The sequence below is a fragment of the Plectropomus leopardus genome, chromosome 6 (assembly GCF_008729295.1).
Source record: "Plectropomus leopardus isolate mb chromosome 6, YSFRI_Pleo_2.0, whole genome shotgun sequence".
NCBI classification, from domain to species: Eukaryota; Metazoa; Chordata; class Actinopteri; order Perciformes; family Serranidae; genus Plectropomus; species Plectropomus leopardus.
The window spans coordinates 31690546-31710923 of record NC_056468.1 but is presented as its reverse complement, the minus strand read 5'-3'; the positions used below and the strand labels follow the sequence as shown (position 1 = coordinate 31710923).

The window sequence follows — 20378 nt, the reverse complement described above, 5'->3', positions numbered from 1 at the left end:
AATTTTGGTGTTTTTGGCTGTTTTTGCATCATTCTATGCTATGGCGTGTTTCGGCATGCTATTTATGCTGTTTTGAGGTGTTTTCAGTCATTTTTGGAACGTGTCATATTTTGACATTCTTGCGTTTTTTTGTTATTTTTTGGACATGCATAATTTTGGTGTTTTCGGCAGTTATTGCATCATTCTATGCTATGGCGTTTCTCGACACGTTATTTATGCCGTTTCAAGAGTTTTTTGTTTTTTTTGGGACATGTCATATTTTGACATTTTTGCCATACTATAGCCTTGCCTTTTCTGTCATTTTTTGGACATGCACAATTTTGGTGTTTTTGGCTGTATCTGCATCATTCTTTTTTGATGACATTTTGGGAAATGTCAAACTTTGACTTTTTTGCTGTACTACATTGTCCTTTTTGGCCATTTCTTCGAAATGCTATACTATTATGTGTCTCGACATGGTATTTTTGATAATCTCAATTTATGTTGTCTTCAGCCCTTTTTAGACACATTATAAGTTGATACTAAGTAAATATGTAAACAATATTTGTGTAATATGTAATGTTACCTGTTTTGTCAGCCTTTTTTCCCACTGAAGTCAACCAAAAATCCCATGTTTGCCTGAAGAGAGAGAGAGAGAGACAAAGTGAGAGAGAGACCAGATGGCACCTAAGGCCATGCAGTGCACGGAGTTTGGGAATGTCGTGCTCCTCACTTGAGGTGATGATGTGATTTGAAACTGCGGTTTGAATTAAGATAGGCTGCCCTCAGCGGCATGGAGGAAAAAAGGCAATTAAGTTGTTTGAATAACTTTAAACTTGCCGATCGCTCGGATACTCAGCAGGCCAGAGTCATTTCAGTGGATCAGTGTGGAGACGGTGGTGAGATGCAAAAGGACATAGAACTGCGGACTCATGCCTGCAACCAAATCAGAACCGTGATGATATACAGTACAGTATCACCCCTGCCCGTGTGATAATACTAAAGTACAGTATGTCGTCCAAAACAGCACAAAAATGTCACAGAACGAATAAAGAATGTGTAAAATTCAAAGGTAAATGTGATGAAAGTATTTTCTACATACCTGCCACTGTGACCGCCCGTCATGCGGCAGCTGCTCTGGTGCTTCTGGAAGGACTCACCAATGAGATAAAGCCTGGGGAAAGTTTTAGAAATCATGGATTAGAAACCAGCATTATCTCAGTCCAACATGAGAAATGATCTGAACACATGTATGTGCATTACCTTGACTTTGGATGCAGTGTTGGTGAGTTTTTTTTCTCTTTTTCCTCTGCAGGAGGAGTTCAAATGTCTGATTGAGGATGCAGGTTTCTACTGTGTGAATTACTACAACCTTACCGGCGGAGTTGTGGCTCTTCACTCCGGTTTCAAACTGTGAGATGGCATCTTGACACCTGTGAGAGAAGCAAAAAGACTGGCTCCATGTTTCAGGCTTTTTCGCCTGTCTGCAGTTATCAAACATTAACTGGGTTTCAGAGCATAAATCCTCAGGAATTCAGCTCTGTGGATATTTTCTGATTGACATTTACTGCTAAACATTTTACTTAAGAGTGAGAACCATGTCACTGTATGTGTGCGGTCACTGTTAACACTGGTAGGTGAATAAAAATATTTAAGTGCAGTTACATTTGGATATTTTTTTTGTCACATCTACATTTAAGCAACAAATACTAAAACATGTTAAAATTCTTGACCCCAGAATTACTAATAAAGATGATACAACTACTAACTTTCAGACAACAAAGTGTTAAAAATCTCAATCTGAAATGCCAATAATGGAAAAAAGGACAACGCAACATAAGTTACTTGAATAAAACTGTATATTTTACAGATCTTTGTACACTTTAATTACAAAACTGTAAGGTACTAAAGTTTTAAAATCAGTTTTTTGGTCAGAGAAGATTTAATCGTCTTGTGTGCAATTACCATGTATATACAAAGTCTCATGTTAGTGATTTTTCTCAAAAATAAAAAGCAACCAAATAACTCAAACGTTCATACACTCTGAACATAAGACATGGCTTAAAGATAAATATATTAGTAAATAAATATTCAGAGAACATATTTCCATTTATGAAATGTGTTTGCTATACAGGTACAGAAATATACACAGATTGATTTCTAGCCTTTTTTTAAAACATTTGTAATGGTAATGACAGAAAATAATTATATTCTTAAAAAATTAAAAAATATTAATTTTTGTACACATTTTAATCTTCTTAAGTGCTAGAAACAATACCAAAAAAAAAATTAAATAATGACTCAAGTACCCCAAAATGTTATATTTGCAGTAGGTACATATCTCTATGCAAAAGGCAAGATTAGATTCTCACTTGATTACAGCACTGGGTTAACTTATAAATAGGGTTATTTCTGAAAGTTTTCCTCTGTGTAGAGAATGTGTATATTTCATAGAAACAGTATAAAAACAGTCTGCAGGACAAACAGAAAGGCATGAATGACAAGTATTGATATCGCGAGTATGTATTATGCATGGCACGATATGATTCAAACGGATACACTGTGGTATGTATAACTGCATTGATTGAAAAAATTGAAAAAAAAATTAAAAAGTCACAGTACAATAAGGAACCCTTATGAAATATGAGTCTTTTACAGCTACTTTCCTTTGGCCTTTTGATACATGCTAGAACCTTTATAGCTATTTATTAGAGCATGCCTCATTGAGGAAATTGGGTAAGTGACGGCAAAAATACACTTTTAAGGGCTTCCCAACAAGAAGTAGAGTGCTACACTCTACTTCAGGATAAATCTACTGACCCCGAGAAACACGAGTTCGACTACAAGTGTTATGGTATCTTTCAGGTATTGCTACAAACAGCTTACCAGCGTAAGGCTTTCATGTTGCTCTGGCACATCTCATACAGGTAGGCCACAACTGGACAGAAATGCAATGCATAAAATAAATTCTGTATTATATTGAATAGAGACCAGTGTCAGCCTTGCATTCACATTTCTATGCATTTTATTCTGTTAATATATAGCTTCTTCTCCTCAGAGAAATGTTTGGGTCAGTGACTTGAATGACCCATTTCCCTGCTTTTAAAAAAAGTAAAAGAAAAAACAAAAAACAATCATGTCTTTCTGTTTTGGTATAGCTATGTCCGTACAACCTATTTGAGTTGGTGGTTGAAGCTTTATAGGCAGTCAGTGTTCGTGTGCGCACATATACATGTAGATGCAGATGTCTGTGAATTAAAAGTGTACTTTTTTGTAGAGAAAAATGTCTTGTTCTTAAGAAAATCTGAAAAAAAAAAAAAAAAAAAATCTCACATAAATGGGCCCAGATTATTTAGCCCTGAAGGGGCCAAACCCTTGATGGCAGCAGACACGTCTGCAAATAGATGCCAATGCCAACCTACCTCTAGTTTCAGTTAACAACCTCCATCCGTATTTATCACTTTGTCTCGCTGACACAGTTTGAGACGTTTGTGGCCACAGGAATGAACGCGATACGCTGTCTAGAAACGACAGGTCATTTCAGTAGAAATCCACACAATCGAAGATGATAACATTCAGCGCTCGGAGAGCAAGGTTACAACAAGGCAGCTGAGGGTTTTAATGATTGACTGACTGATTCGGTACCAAACACATACTTTAGACTGAGTCTCTGGGCTCCTGTTCATATACCCAGACCACCCTCATTTGTTGAAGTACTGCTGCTTCCCAAAGCAGAGGGGCTTGCAGAGAGCTGAGGGTGGAACAAAGCCCTGGTCTCCTCCTCCTGAGGGTATGGCTGACCTCTAAACTGTCCTGAGGTGAAGTACCCCTCCCTGGGCTCGTGCCGCTCCCCTGTCCGCACCTCTGCTTCCACTGTGACGCTGATGGGCAATAAACTGCTCTGGGTCTCTGCCCCTGTGCCCAATTCACAATCTGTGTCCTCAGGAATTATGGGTATCCTCTGGTTGAGTTCGCAGCAGCCCTGTCCCGAGCAGGCTTCTGAGTCTGCGTACTGCACGTTAACAGCGTAGTCCTCGGTGTAGCGCCCCGTTGAGGCCCTGTGCACCTTCATCTCTTTGTAGAAGCAGCAGGGCAGCCCTTCGTAGCTCACCTGCTCTGAGGGAGGGCACATGTGCTCAGGAGCAAAGTAGTTCTTAGAGGCCGAGCTCTGAAAGTCCACCCCCCTGTGAAAGCGTCCTGTGGCCAGAGGCCCAGCTTGGTCCGAGTCCTGCCCTTTGCACTCCATATTGGGAGGAAGCACCTCAAAGCAGCAGCTACAGGCTGCAGCCCCGAGCTCCCCCGAGTCCTCCTGCGCCCCTTTCCCCCTGTCTGCTCCGGTGGCTTCTGGAGCCCCGGCTGAGGTAGTGCTAGTGTTGCTGTTCTCCCTGGGTTCCAGTGATGAGCGACTGCTGTAGTTGGGCTCCAAACTGCAGTTGGAAAGGTGGTCCCCCGAGTTATATCCCGAAGCTCCAGGAGGGAGCTGGAGGCAGTCATGTCCCAAGGGAATAGGGGATGACGAGTCCTCAGCGGGGGCTGTGGTGCACGCCGCAGCCCCCGCTTCCCCCACAGAGCCCCTACACGGACTCTTACTCCGGTACACGTAAGGATCATAGTCACTGCTCAGCGAGCTGCGGAAGGTAGAGCAGCTGCCGTACACCCCCTGGTTGCTGACCTCAGTACAGTCCAACATGGAGTCGCTGGAGGAGCAGTGGCACTGGCCTGAACTGCTGCTGCTGCTGTCACTGCCAGGACAGTCAGCGAGGTAGCCACTGCACACTGAGCGGTGGCCATGGTAACAGCTCAGGCCAGACGTGCTGCCGGTATCACCTATCCTCGAAGAAGTGGCAGGTGCCATGTGTACCACGGTGGGGTATAACAGCCCCTGCTGAAAGGCCCTGCTGTGGTGGCCCTTGTGGGCCCCTCCTCCTCCGCCAAGCTGCCCTGCCATCGCAGGCCCCTGGCCGCCCTCAGGCTGTTGAGGGAAAGTCAACCCCTGAAAATAGTAGTGCTGGTACATAGTCTCGTACTGCGAGAAACAGGCTGCTCGGGAAAAGTTGCGACCGTGGAACTTGGGCCGTTTAAAAGCAGCATGATGCGGCTGTGCCGGGTAGGTGGGTGGTCCGCGGTGCTCTAACCCGCAGTGGTGGGGGTTGAGTGAGTGGTCCAGATGGAGGGTGGGGTGGTAGCTCCGGAGAAAGGCAGATGTTGATTGAGGTGGGTACAGACCCTGAGGATCTGGGTGCTGGTCCACAGTGAGTACAGTGATGGGGTTGCCGTGGGGGTCCATGCTAGTTCTGGTTGGGTAGGCTGTCACCTGGCCAGCACGGTGCACTCGGCCGGGATAATGGACTGGCAGCACCACCCGCTGCCGGCTGTGGACCGGGTTACCAGGGTCCATGCATGCTGGTCCAGGATTTCCCTTCTTTTGCTCTGAAAAACATTAAACTAGATGAATTTAGATGAATTTCACAAATGAAAGAATGTCTCTTATAAGCAGGAAACTTTCGTCTCTTCAGTTACATAAATACGTGTTTCTTACAAAGAGTATTCTACCTCAACATCAAAACCAAACAGACTTGCAGAAACCCACCGATGATGTTGTGTCTACAGTGGGGACAGGTGTGGTGCTGGAGCAGCCAGGGGTCCACACATTTCTTATGAAATCTGTGAGCACAGGGGATGACTCGCAGCTCCTTTCAGGAAAAACAGAACAGGATTTTAGGGTCATATTTCACCTGCACTGTCATCTTCAAAGTACAGATAGCAGCAAATACAGTGACAACAAACCGTTTATGTTTTTTCATTTTAGATAAATAATTTGCATGCTGAATGACCTACAGGTATGAAAGACAGCTTCTCCTTACAGGTGGACAAAAACAAACATCGAATACCCAAACAAGTGGAACCAACGTTCAAAAGGTTTTTCTTCTAAGCATTTTTCTCTAATTAAATTAGTGGCAGCTGTCCAACACACACACACACACAACACACACACACACACACACACACACACACACACACACACACACACAGACACACACACACAGACACACACACACACACACACACACACACACACACACACACACACACACAGACAGAGTCTCAGAGGTGTGACTGAAATGTTCAAGTGAACTGTTGCTATTGATTTAATTCAAGAAAACTGCCAGACGGAAATTTGTGCTGTAAACTCATTTCCACAGGCCTTTTTACATTGTTTTGAAATATGAAAGAAATTATGACATACTATACTACATTTTTTAGATTTTTTTTGACATTTCATTTCACATACCTTACTTTGATATTTTTGTGACACACTGACTTTTTTCTTACATATTTATGGCAAACTTTTCTAAGAATTATTTTATGATTTATTATATATATGATTATTATAGTGATTATGTAATGTAAGTATGATTTATAAAAAAAATGATTTTGAAAACGTTGGCTCTGCTTTCATTTTTTTTTAAACTTCTAAGCATGCTCTGTACCACAAAACACCCTCATCTCAGACAAGAATTGACAACAATTTAAAACAATGTGTTGAAAATTTACCATTAACAATCTAATTTAACCTCAAAAAGATTTTCTTTTTTGAAACTGTGAATGAATATGATGGCGGGTGGACGTCCAGCAGGTGGCAGCAAAGCTACACAGAACTGTCGACGGCGGTGACTGTCTCGAGTCTTAATCAAGTTTTTCCCCCCGAGGAGCCAACTTTACATCATGCCACAAACAAAACTCTTAACTAGATGCCACACCACAGTACAAATACAACTTTGATGCTCAATGTCACCACTTTCAGGAACAAAACAAACAAGAGGCTTACACTCGAGGATTGATTTGAAAAGAATGCAACACTTTGTATTCAGATGCAGAATTGGCACGAAGGAATTCCAAGACACAACAGCAGAAGCGCTCTGAATATGAATTATAATAATCTACTCCGGTGAGAGCTCTTTCACTGCCATAAATACTTTACTCTGTGGCTTAATGTGACTCATCTTTGGGCTCTTTTCCACCCAAGCTTTTGTTGCTTGGTTCACTGCTCAAAAAGCGCTTTGATGCCATTCAGCCTTTTATATCGCCACTTCCTCTGTGCAATCCTGGCGCCATGCTTTGTTGTGTTTTCTTCTCCTCCTTACCAAAGAGACACATTACCACAAAAAAAACACTCACGCATGCACCAACTATGCCCCCCCGGGCACTGGGGTTTGTCCCTGCAGCATCCGTATTAAGGATGAGCAACGCTGTAACGGTAAACCCTTAAAAGTCCAAGATTAGGATACATATTCTGACAATGACTCCTTTTAAGGATTAAAGAAGGCCACACTGGAAAAACAGGAAGCATAATCACAAACCAATGCACTCTGGGTACCGTTATCTCTCCAGGTGCTCTGAAAGACTGGACTAAACATCTAAAAGGCGCCGGAAAGAACGTCACCAAAGATGGCGGGACTGCGGTCCCCGAGCACATCAGGGGAACTTCCATTCTATTGTCCGCAGAAGTGCATTATGTTTCACGTCTACAGAATATGTAATGAAAAGAAAACAAGCCCCGTGCAAAGATGACCACACCAACACTGCCGGAGTTAAAGGTTTGGCTCGCACACGCGGTCCATCGAATGCATGTTGCGTTTGGATTAAAAGCCGTCAGCAGATGTTTGTTATTTCTGTTGGACTTTCATGTTTGTGGAATATTGCTCAGTATGCTCTCCTGGTCATTTGTATCATGACTTCCTCCTGTTGTTTGTATAATAAGCTTTTTTATTTTTCTTTACAAATGTTTATAAATAATTTATCGATTTGTAAAAGGAAACGGCTCAATTTTAAACTAACTTCACTGGATTTCATGTACTTCCTGCTGCAAGCAAACGCTGCTCACCACAGCTTACAATCAGAAAGATCTGCTTGTGGTTAACACAGTGCAGAAAACTGTTGTGGTTCACGAGAATAAAGAGGAAAAATAGGAAGAAAATGCAAACAAGCTGTTCGCCACGGCCATCACGATTAATAATCAATTATTTAACGACAGTCTTTGTGATGCATATGGTATTTTTGTAAAATGATTTTTACTTGGACTTGTTTTTTGCAGATTATATTCTCTAAGCTTTAAAAAGTCAGAATAAATGCACAAAAATTCATTTTTATGAAATCTGAAACGCTTGATTGGTTCAAAACATCAAGTACTGGTGTTTTTTTAGGTGCAGGTTTGTCCCAAAGTTGAGGTATAAGCCTTTAAAGTGTTTTGTCACTTTTATGGATTAGCTACCGCTTAAATGTGCTGACTTAAATGTTGAGTACAAAATTGTATAAATCCACATAAGCAAACATCTAAACACAAACAATGGTATTAAATACTTTTAACTTTGGCTTCCTTTACTGTTTGGATGTTTACGCCAGCTCTCACATTGAATACAAAGGTAGCTGTTTTTTTTTTAAAGTCCCCAAAGCAGATGAAGTCATTAATTCAAATCAAAGGACAGAGCGTCTTCTCTTACCTCTCCGTCGATGTACTTTTCCAGACAGATGGCGCAGTCAGACGTGGAGCTGCTGCTCAGCGAGTCGGAGGCTCCGCAGCTGCTCTCGCGCTGGCCCTTTCCTTTGGCCTTGAACTTTCTCGTCTCCATCTTCTCCAAGGCTTGGATGGCCATTCTGTTCATCGAGCTCTGCGGGGGGACGTGAGACACGGTAAGCAGGGACATTTGCCTGTTTGAAAAGCCATATTTAACTTTTAAAAAAGAACCTCTGAGAGAAAGCCGTGACGAATTCAACATGAAAGCCAACGTACCTGTCAGACTCAACAGGACACTGAGGAGCATCGATTCAATGTTAAAAGTTGGTTTGTAACTGATATATAAATGGTCACCTGGTGGTGGAGAAAACTATTTTTACAGCATGCTTCAGGCGGACGAAGAACCCAAAAATCAAAGTCATAAAGGGACCAAAAACAACTGCAGAACATCTGTTTACAAACTCTTGCACAAGTCGTGCAGGATAATCCAAGTCTCATTGATCAGTTCGATGCTCAGGACTTCCGCGCCTTTTCCGATGAGGAAACTGAACTAAAAGTTAAACTTTTTTTTCTCTTTGTTTTGTCATTATGATGCATTTCTGAATTTCATCATCTGGGCCACATGATGGTTTCCTGTTGGTTCCTGCCACTATACTGCATTTGTCTTAAAAGCCCTGACAAAGAAACATGCTGGCTTATTTTTAATGATTTAGCCACTATAAAAAAGACTTTTTAATGTCATTTCTCCTTGTTTTTCAATTTTTTTGAGTGCGTTATAATGTCTTTTAAGTCAATCAGAACCAACAATAAGACTAAAAAATCGACCCGATCGTGTGTTCAGAGAGGTAAAATTAGGTTTTTTTGTCCATAGACTCCGGCTTCGAAGCGAGAACAGAGAAGATTCACCTTTAGCTCAGTTCCTCATCAGAGTACTGAAGTATAAAGTACTGAAATATTGACTGGATAAATGAGACTTTTATTTTACTGCACGACTTGTGTGACAGTTTGTAAACGGATGTTTTGATAAGATTTTTGTTAAATGCTCTCACCGATGACTTCAACTCATGATTTGAGTTTGGATTCTTTGTTCGCGACAAAAACACATTTTCACTTTACAGATTTACTGCTGTGGGACATAAAAAGGTTCATCGGTTGGATGAATTATTCCTTTAAACTGACAAAACTAAGACTTGAGTCAATTTAGTGATGATGTTTTTGAGTAAACATTTGGTTACGTGTATTTACGTCAATGCTGGCAACTTTTGAACTGTGCTCCTCTTTGGGAGGATTAATGTTGCCACCATTTGAGACTTTCCCCTTTTGACACAGAACATCATTTTGCAATGTTTGACTGATGCATTAGCAACTCTCTCTGGCTCCGACACTCCGGTCGATTTTTATTTTTTTATCTTTAATTTGTTTCGTGTTGCCTAAAAAATATTTCTTCTCAAAAAAAACCTTTGAATGATAAGTTAACACATAGAGAACCAGTTATTAGGATTAAACTTAATGTCTCACATGTGTAGCAGACATTGTAAATTACAGCATCCAGCCTGATCTGCTGGTGCATCACTCGTTTTAGAGTTATTTATGCTCAGGCTTAACTTAAATAAGGCTCTCGGGAGACTATTTCTTCTTCATGTTGCCTCACAACTAGATAATTGTAGACTTTTTAAGGACATGTGGATATCCTGGTCAGCAAAAGAACATTGAACTTTGGCATGAAAGTCATTCTCATCACAGGGTCGACAAAACATGAAACACGAGGACCTAAAAATCTGTATTTTCACTTTGTAATTAACTGCAGTCTTGTGAGGGCAAACCCTTGAGGATTCCTTCACTAAAACCAAAAGTATTCTGAATGTTCCCTGCTGTTTATAGTTACGTTGGATAGGAAATGTTAATACTGCATTAACAATATTTACTCTACAAGAAGTTCATTAATTTTTCACATTTCAGGAAGGAAATGTTGATACATGTGACAAATGTGCCCCTGGTGTGAGCTGTTCTCTTAATTAACCACCAAAGGAAGTCACGACCAAGTCATCCGCTGCTGTGACACACACACACACACACACACACACACACACACACACACACACACACACCCCTGTACTTCTGTCTTTGTGAGGACTCTCAACAACATAATGCTTTCTCTAACCCCTTTACCCTTAACCTAAACTAATTTTGATGCGTTTTCGTCTGTGCTTTTTATTTGATCCTTAATGAATTCTACATGAATTTTAGGGGCTGAAATCTCTGACCACGTCATGATTCGATTATCGATTCAGATGCAACACGATGCGATGATAAAACGATTATCGATGCATTTTTTTGTGCTCATGTTTTTTAATGCATAATTTTTTCTACATATTTCTATTCTCATTAGGGCTTATACCTAAAATCAATATCATGATTAATTGAACATTTTGCCGCGATTACAATTACTGACCGATTATTTTGCTTTTTTTTTCCTCATAATTTACTGACATTGTTTCATTTGACAATGGTGTGTTAGAGTGTAATAAACATATGAAGAATTATCATTTATTAAACTATCCAGCATTATATAAAAATTAAAAACTCAGTCTTAAACAGATTTAAGTACATTGTGCTGAAAACAGGCCAACCTCTCCTGACCGCAGGACCGTAACTTCTGCTCTGTGATATTATTCATTTTGCTTTTTAATCATTTTACTTTTTTTTTGAGCAGGCTAACTTCTCCTGTAGCTGCTAACAGCCTGCCAACACTCCCAGCTAGAGAAATTGTGAAAATGAGGCAATGTGCCTGTGGCCCCAGGCCCCCAAAACATCACATCTGCCAGCAGCTGGATGAGGACACGGTCTGTCTAAGCTCCATCCAGAGACTGACTAAACACGAAACTAAAAAACAGCAAAAGTCACTTTCCAACACTGAATATTTGTCTGTTCATTCAGACACTGGCTGTGTTTTCTGACTGCGCTGCTGTCGGGCGATCAGCTGTTTGATCCGCGGTAGACGTCACTATCACACATCCGGGTAACATAGTGTTGAACGATGACGTATTTTTGTAGGCCAACCAGGAAGTTAGCATCGCAACCGCCTTTTTTTGAGACGAGTAAAACCTTACCAGCTCAAAAATCGTGTTGATATGGACGTATTTTATGTTTAAGAACAAAATGTCTAAATATCTTTAGCCTAGGTAAACCTTATTTAAGGCATTTTACCGAAAACCCATTCAAAAGACTCTTTTTAAGCCGAGGGAAGTCCGCGTTTTAAGATGCGTTACTTCGCCTCTTTAAAACGCCGAAAAGCACAAACACTCCGCTGCATTCTTAAGTCTAATTCGTCCTTTATAACATGATTGATCAACACTTACGGCAGATGTGCCTCCAGACGCTCGCGTTTAATCCAGATGTTACCGCTCGAATTTCGCGCTCAGCCATATTTGTTGTTTGCGGTATGCACTCCATAGACTGTCCGGGCGGGCGCTGCACTACCGCAGTTTTTAGTTCCGCCTTTTTCGTTCCGCCAACATTATGATCGACTTTTGGCATTTGTGAATCCATCCTTTCCCATTAATAATTGCTAATTTCCTAACCTACTGAAAGTGTGTGCGTTTTTATTTTTATTTGAATTTTAATTATCTTAACTATATATCCCTTATTCCCTTTTAATCACTGATTAATCATGTGTTTTAGCATATAAAATATATTTAGCATCTATTTTCACTTAAAGCACTTATGTAGCTCTATTTGCTCTGCCTTTATACATTCATTCATATTATTAATTTTATCTTTTATTATTTTATTTTTAATATTTGTCATATTTTACACTATTTTTTAAATCTTATCATATCATGACTAATTATGATATATTTATATTAATTAAGCATTGGTTTTTATTTTTAATTTAATTGGTCAAATTAATCATAATCTGTCAAATTAATTTCCAAGAAATTAAAAAAAAAAAAAAGGTTAAATTAATGTACCAAGCTAGAACTGAGTGATAGGAGCGTAACAGTCATATAAACTCTCCTTCATTTGCCCCTGCAGAACAAGTGGACCTGGATCATTTTAATGGATTTTATATACCCATATATGCTTTCTATAAAGAATATTCTAAAAGTACTTTCAATCACCTGGGCCTCCTGTGCCTGTGCCCCTCATAACATTCACTTTAGTGCTGTGTTTTAACCCTTACCTAAACCTCACCCTAAACTAAACCTAATTCTAACCTGAACGTTACCTCGACTGTGTATCTAGACCCTCACGTACTCCTTTGAAGCCAGAATGTCCTCACTTTCCAAAAGTGTCGTCACTCTGTTAATTAAAAACGTGTTTCGTCCCTCTCTATGTAGCAAGTACAAGCTTCTCACACACACACACACACACACACACACAGACACAGACACACACACACACACACACACACAGACACACACATGTGCTGGCAGGATTACACCTGTCTAAACGGATGCCGCTACAGGTTTTCTGTTCTGTCATGACATCTCTCTGTGTTTGGCTCCAACCTCTCGTCTGCGTTAATTAAATGCTAATCCTGATTCATGCGCCCGACATAAGCCTCCACTGAGAGCTTTTTGTCAACACACGAGAGGAATCAATCAACAGCAGCGCTACTGTCGCCTGACTCAACGCCTGCAACTCCAAGTGAAGTCGTGTCGACTGGAAAAACAAGGCACGGCGTCGTGGATTTGGGTGTGTTTTGTGTGAGACGCACACATCGGTTTTAGTCTGCTGTGACTCAGTCTGCGGTTAATAAATAAAGGTTATCAACTTGTTTCTGTTTCGGTGGTGAGAGCGTGTACACACACTAACCTGGCTTCTCCTTTGCTTGAGTTTGATCTTGATGAGCAGAATGAGGCAAACCAGGGACACGACAACGAAGAACGCCAGGAAGATGCCCATGTCGAAATACTCCGTGGGCTGCTGCGGAAAAGGAGGACAAAAGAAAGACAGGTGGGGGTTAGTTAAGGGGTCATTTTTGCTGAAAACAGCTGCATTTTCATTAAGAATATTTGATTAGAGCTTCGTTAGCTCCTCAGAAGACCAGAGCGCTCAGTGATGTGAGTTATTTGACTCGTCGTTATGCAAATAAAAAAACGAAACAGGACCTTCACACATAATTTGACGGTGCTTTCTGGAATAAATAGTACACGGTTGATTATTCATGCAGCTCATTTCCATCTCAGAATCATTTTCCCCGAGTGTCATTTATCACCGTCAGTAATTTGCTCAGGTAAGCACTGCGTCTCTTACACAAATGAGACCACGCTGCAGATTACAGGAATACTTCAACCCCCGAATGAACATTTGAATATCAATTACTCATCCCGTGTTATGTTGGATTCGTTAAGTCAAAACCCCGTTAAAAAAAACAACACCTTGTTTGAGGAGCGTCTGAATAAACAGTATTTCTTAAAGGAATACTTCAACCTCCAAATGATTATTTGTATTAGGGGTCCACCAATATTGACTTTCCAGGGCCGATAACGATTATTAGTTCGTATTAGAGCTTATTAGAACGAGTGCTGAGTAAATGATACACAAATGCTAATTTGGGGGGTGAAGTATTGCCGATAAGTTGAGTGACAGAAAATGATTTTTCAAACAAACATGTCGAATATTATGTGATTCTAGTTTTTCCAAATGGGAGAAATTCCTGTTTGTCTGTTTTATATCATTAGAAATTGAGTAAGTTTGGGCTTTGGACTGTTTGTTTGTTCAACTGAGCAACTAATGTAAAACACGTTTGTTTGGAAGTACACGATGAGCATTTTCTCTCCACAGTTTTTAACCTTTAACAAACTAAACCATAAATTATTCAACGACAGAACAGACTGATAATAAGAGTTGTTAATTGCAGCCCTGCTGCAGAGTTTGAGACAAGAAAAAGAACAAACATGACTTTCTAGCTTTTTCTCAGAGTGGACGGACTAGCACCCGAACAACTGCTCAGAGCACACTGAGAAAGGATTGTTTTATTCTTCATCAGAAAAATGTCTCTTATCGGACAGTCCTTTCTCTCGGGCTTTCATTATGTCAAGTTATTTGACCTCAAAGTGTGCTGGTCCTCTTATCAAATATTCCAAGCAAACAAACAGCTCTTTGAATGGCTAATATTAATCTCCCACAGCGCTGCACAAAAAAAAAGTCCTCGGCCTCGGGGCAGCTGAGCAGAGAAGAAAGGGAAAGGGTCAGATTTCACAACTGGAATTTTCGTTTGTCTTCACATCTAAAAGACTTCTCGGCGCTGTTTGCTGCGTGGGCCTCACAAACATGCTCACCTCTTCCTCATGTTCCTCACATGTGCCTTACATTAGTCTCACACACACATCATCTCCTCTCAGTGTGGTTTGGGGTTTTGGCATGTGCGCTTACCCTCGGTGGTCTGTGTTGTATCCGAGCGCGAGCCACTTTCTGCTTGTTGACGATGTTCATCAACTTAACGGCGTCATTGCCCTTCACGTAAACCACCGGCCGCTTCAGAGGATCCTCCGCAACCTGGTTGAGCTGAGAGGAGGACAGAGAAGAACGCAACAAATGAACACAAATTTGTCTGGTCAATAATGATCTTTTCTTACATTTATTTTACACAGTACACTCAGCTTACTCTTCATTTGGAGTCAGCTTGTGAAAACTGTAGTAGAATGTCTCCTGTGGCATTATGGGAAATGTAGGATCCACTGTTCTTCACGCAGAAGCCATACTAGACATCGAAAGTCAGAAATTCTTTATCTCTGCTGCCTCCGTTGTGTCTCTTTAGTCTATCAGCGGACTGCCACTTTAAGATTCAGATTTAGTCTGCGTGACTTAAACAATTCATTTCTTACTATGAATGTTTATTCATTCATTCTCCTTTTAATGCGGCAAAGCATTGCAACACACAGGTGTGTGTGTGTGGAGGTACTTCTGACTTTAGAAAAAGCGGAGCTCTGGATGGGTTTTTCCAGTCGAATTTTTAGATTCGGGAGAAAATACGGAGTATGTATGTTGTGTTTTTTGGCCTGAAAGTTATATTTAAACATACTGAATGCCAATACCTTGTGATAACTTAAACATGTATATATTAGTGTCGGAATCAGCTTTCAAAACCTCATATCAATTGAATATTAATATATAATGTCACACCACAATGCTGTAGTACACACACACACACACACACACACACACACACACACACACAGACACACACAAAAGCACCACTAGTCTCTCTGCTGGATCACTCACTTTTATTTGCATTAGCCTAGTTATTTATTCTATCGATCTACTACTCATCCTCAAAAGATAAACCTGAACAGTCTTGAGATGACAAGTTAAAAAATTGGACACTTTACCCCTTATGGCCTCTAAGTATTCACAAAAAGGACAAAATATTTGTCTTTGCATCATAAACAAAAGGTTGATTTTTTTTAAGTCGCACACAGTGATGAAAGTCAAAAGGTACAACAAATGCAAACAAGAAAAGGCACTCAGACTTCTGAGAATAATAAAAAAAAATCTGAAATATAAAAAAAAACAATGCGTCGTGGCTAAAAGCCATCACTGAGGTGTCAAAGCTGAATACTTGAAAACTCAACAGAAATGTCTCTTTGTAGAAATCAAGACCCCGTTACTCAAAATAATCCACAGACCTTGTTGTGAGCAGTTTAATGTAGGAACTATTTTCGTTCTACGTCCACAGACCGTATCACAGTGCAGAAGGGAGCATCCATCCACTCCTAGCTCACCTAGCACCAATGAGATAACGAACGTTACAGCTCAGCCGAGAAAGACGCCGTTAATATTTACATCTCGCGCTGCCTTTCGTCAGTGAATGAACACACGCTTCCTTCTGTGCTGTGATTCAGGACAGAAAATAGTTCCTGCATGAAACTGCTCACAACAAGGTCCGTGGATGATCTTGAGTAACCAGGTCATAAGACATCTCTACGGCTGATATCTCCAAAATTCGGCACCAAAACAATTCAGACTGATGAATGGCACTAAAGATGAGAAGGAGGAAATTCATCTCGGATTTCGGGTTGAACTGTCCCTATAAAGGCACTTCATTCTTTTCTGTTCAATGTAAAATCTGAGCGTCACTCGAGTCTGTTCACAACTTATTTACAAACACAACTCAGTGATGAGAGGCCACAAGTTGCTTCATTTTTAGGGAACATTCAGCGAAAAGTTTGGGAACCACTGTCCTAATGCGTGTGAACCATCTGCCTGAACTCCTTTTATACCAACTGAGGAAATTGACCTCTAGGCTCGAGACATGGAAGCTGCGGTCGCAGATTGCCGGAGGGAGCGGAGGGGGAAACAGTCAATGAAGAGTATGCTCTGGCTTTCGATTCAGTCGACATACTCCTTTACTCCTCCGCTCCCTCTCTGTTCTCCCCTCTCGTCTGCTGGTTGGAATCTGTAATTTGAAAAGCCCAAGGGAAATACCGAGGATATTCGCATTTCTATTTCTTCTGCTGCCGTCATGTTCTCCAGTGAAATACTGTAAGTTCTGGTTTCAAAGTATAGACTTTGAACCGTTTGATCTCTCGCTTCGCACTGGCGTGTTGCTCCCACTTTGAGAAGTGACTCCACCAAGACGCCATGTGGCCTCTGACAAACAATCCACCGTATCAAACATACACCTATGAAGAAACAAAACTTGACGGTTTAACTGTTAAAAGAAACTTTACTTTTCCTCAAACAAAACTTCAACTTGTTTCAGCCACAAGTTTAAAATTGAGAGAAAAAAAGAAGGTCAAGTACATTAACTTCATAAAGCTTCTCTCCTAATTTCAGCCCCGGGACCTTAATTCTCCCTAAGCTCCTCCTCCCTGCCCCTCGGCCTTGTGGGTCCTGTCTCTGCTGATCGGGCCGCTCTGACTGGAAAAGCCTCTCGGGGGAATTTAACACAGCCGCCCAGCGCTGCCTTTCATGTGGTCTCCGCGCAATCCCTTTTATCTCTCAGCTACGCGCTTTACGACCCAGCAGCAGAGAAGAGGAGGCGAGGAGGGAGGGAGGAAAAAAAGAAAAACCTGCAAGTCCAGACCTGGTGTGGCGAGGATGAATACCACAGGAGAATTCTTGCGACAAAGGCACCCACAGGAGCAACTCGTGTATGATACTTCTTAACAGCATGGGAGCAAGACATAGTGGAAGAAGTAGTGTGACAAAAAAAAACACTTTTTCTTAGTGTAGTCCATGTGTGCACTCCCAAATGTGCACTCGAAGACAGACCCAGAGTCCCCGGGGATGAGGTAATGTGTGCTACCTGTGCAATTATGAGCTCAACAGAGTTCGGTCATGGTCTAGTGAAAGCTGAACCTGGATATCCATTTTCAGTCGTCTCAGAGCGCAGTGCTCTCCTCCAAACGCAGCTCAGAGAGCTCAGAGGCGCAGGATGGTTGAATAAGTGCGGCTGATTCGCTTTTGAATGCAACTAAAGATAGAAAGATCAGTGTTTGTACAAACAGCGTCAGTCAGGAGGGCAAGGCCCGCCGCTGAGCTTTCTTCAGAAGTGAAAAGCGGAGCGGCGTTTGCAGACAGACCAACGGATTAGACCGTTTCGGCGTTGTTGAAACGTGAGTGTGTGAATGCCTGGGTAATTTTAGGTGTGTACGAACCTGGTCGATGGCATCCGGATTCTCCGACACATCAAAGATGACGGCCGTGGCTCCCCGCTGCACTGCTCGCTTCGCCTGCAAACAGAACAAAAGCAATCATTAGATTCATTCAGCGGCAGTGCCAAAAGAAAAGCCAGAGGTGATGTGTGATCAAGCCAACTGCAAAATAAGTTTTCACATTTGAGTTCAGGCCACTAGAGGGAGTTCTCTGCCTGACTGTAACACGCAGCTCAACTGAGAACGAGCAAATGAGACAGTAAAGAGACAAAATCAACACAAGTAAACAAGCCAGTGATGACACTCACAACGACGCACATGTGGACTCTGAGGTCATCATTTGGTGCAAATCGGCACCACGTTATGCTAATATAATGGGGCAGAAACTAAAAGCGTTGCATCCCTGTGTCGAGAACTATTGCATGCATGGCTCCATGTGATGCAACGCTGCAGCCGAATTGAATTCTGCTGTGCACGCTCAGGAAAGTTGAATAAAGTTATCAAGGATTTCCAACTGCTAAAAATGTGAGCGTCTTTCATCTGAGAGCAAGGAAAGTCACAGCACAGAGGTCTTTTGAAGACTTCTGCTAAAGGCAAGAGATAAAGGAAACGCTTGGATCTGCAGAACCCCAAGTATCTCCTCGCAGAATCCAAATTGGCTTCCTCTTGTCTGGAAAAAAAAAAAAATTTCCTTTATCTTAACTCCTGCTTTCCCCTCCACCGCAACCCGTTCTCACCCCGCTTGATTCACGGCGCCCTATTTAGACAACGTTTTGATGTCTGCAATACATGATCTAAAATAGCGCGGCTGGGATCATATCCTGGTATTATCAAGTGCCCTTGGGTTCTTGCCAGCGCTCTTCATAACTGGAGGGGAGAGGAGGGGGCTGAAGATCAAAGTGACAATGTACGGTGCTGTGACTCTGCTGCCGGGTGGCTGCAGAGTGTCATCGCTCCAGTCAGCAGGCACTTACAGAGGACGCAGAGACAGGAGACGGGGAGTAGCGGTATGTGCGGGGGAGGCGCAATTACTCCTTTCACAACACATCATGTTGATTTCTGAGGTAACAACAATCAGCGAGATGATAAGCGAGTTGCTGCATCTTTCAGCCTAAAAAAGAAGGATTTTAAAATGACCCAATCATCACTGCAAACACTCACTAGTCCGAAATCTACCACAGAACGAACAGAAAAGCTGAAGTCTCACGAAGATGTCCGATATTAGCCGCCAAAGCAGCTTCACCGCTCCTTGGCACAGACTAGGGGTTGACCCATACTGGTTTTTCAGGGCCGATGCCGATACTGATTATTAATAGTATAACCGATATTTAGAAGCAATATGCATTCACAATAAAACATGTCAGTATTTAGAATTTTGAGTATGACAAACTCCAACACAAAACTTTGTTTAAATGCCTTCAGCAAAAGTTCAATCAAAACTGAAACTTTCAACATCACACACAGCAAGCTCCCAGCAACTTTTCTATAGAGTCAAGTGAAAATTTAAGTAAAAAATAATAAAGAGAATAGCTTCCTAAGGTTTTACAAAGTAAAAGTTCCTGCCACGCTGACACTTTATTTACACTTTTTAGTTAATTAATTTTGTCATTATTAAAATCAAATGCACATACAGATAATCAAAAAAAGCACCAAAAAAATCTGCCCTAATAATCAGCCAGGTCAATGATCTGTCAAACCGTAACACAGACTCTAAAAGTGTGACGAACTCTCCTGGAGGGCTGAGCAGCGTCCAGATGTTACTCCCTCAGTTGTTTTTGGGATGTTGGTGGTGGAGAGTGCTGTTTGAAGCCTGTGCCAGCTGGACACGGCTATGTTTCAAAACAAGTTTCCCCTACTTGCTTCTCAGATAAATCCCGTTCACACAAGCACAGTTACAAAGAAAATCTTTGTCCAAATAGCACAACTGAAGCGCTGTCATGCCAAACCAGCAAGCAGCGATATAAGCAGAACTGTAAAGCCACGCTATTACCAAAAGGCCACCTGCAGCAGCGATTTCTGTTGTGCTTTCTGACACCTCTGCTCCTCAATATACTGGAAGAGTAAGTGTGCATCTGTGTGTAAACATGTAAAAAAGTGCTTTCAGCGAGGTCAGAGCGAGCATTATTTTAGCCACATCCACCATTGTGAGAAATTTCGCCATGATAATAGCGCCATTTATGACGCTTTACAAAAGAAAAACGGCTCACATTTCACATCGATCACTTTTCTGGTACATTTTCATGCAACAATTTGTCCTTTTTTCTGCATCAACTGATGGT

General features: G+C 41.5%; 1 protein-coding gene across 2 annotated transcripts in view; it reads right to left on the bottom strand.

Moving 5' to 3' along the window:
- Positions 1 to 2249: 2249 nt before the first annotated feature.
- The window catches only part of znrf3 (zinc and ring finger 3), a 95345-nt gene continuing 77216 nt past the window's right edge, over positions 2250 to 20378 (bottom strand). The window contains exons 3-8 of one of the 2 annotated variants that reach the window (XM_042487452.1): positions 18103 to 18177; positions 14876 to 15007; positions 13313 to 13423; positions 8481 to 8648; positions 5570 to 5672; positions 2250 to 5409 (exon numbers count right to left, since the gene is read on the bottom strand). In XM_042487452.1, the coding sequence (XP_042343386.1) occupies positions 3662 to 5409; positions 5570 to 5672; positions 8481 to 8648; positions 13313 to 13423; positions 14876 to 15007; positions 18103 to 18177 (2337 nt within the window). In that variant the 3' untranslated portion in view covers positions 2250 to 3661. The remainder of the gene's footprint in view (positions 5410 to 5569; positions 5673 to 8480; positions 8649 to 13312; positions 13424 to 14875; positions 15008 to 18102; positions 18178 to 20378) is intronic. The other variant, XM_042487453.1, reaches the window with a different exon arrangement.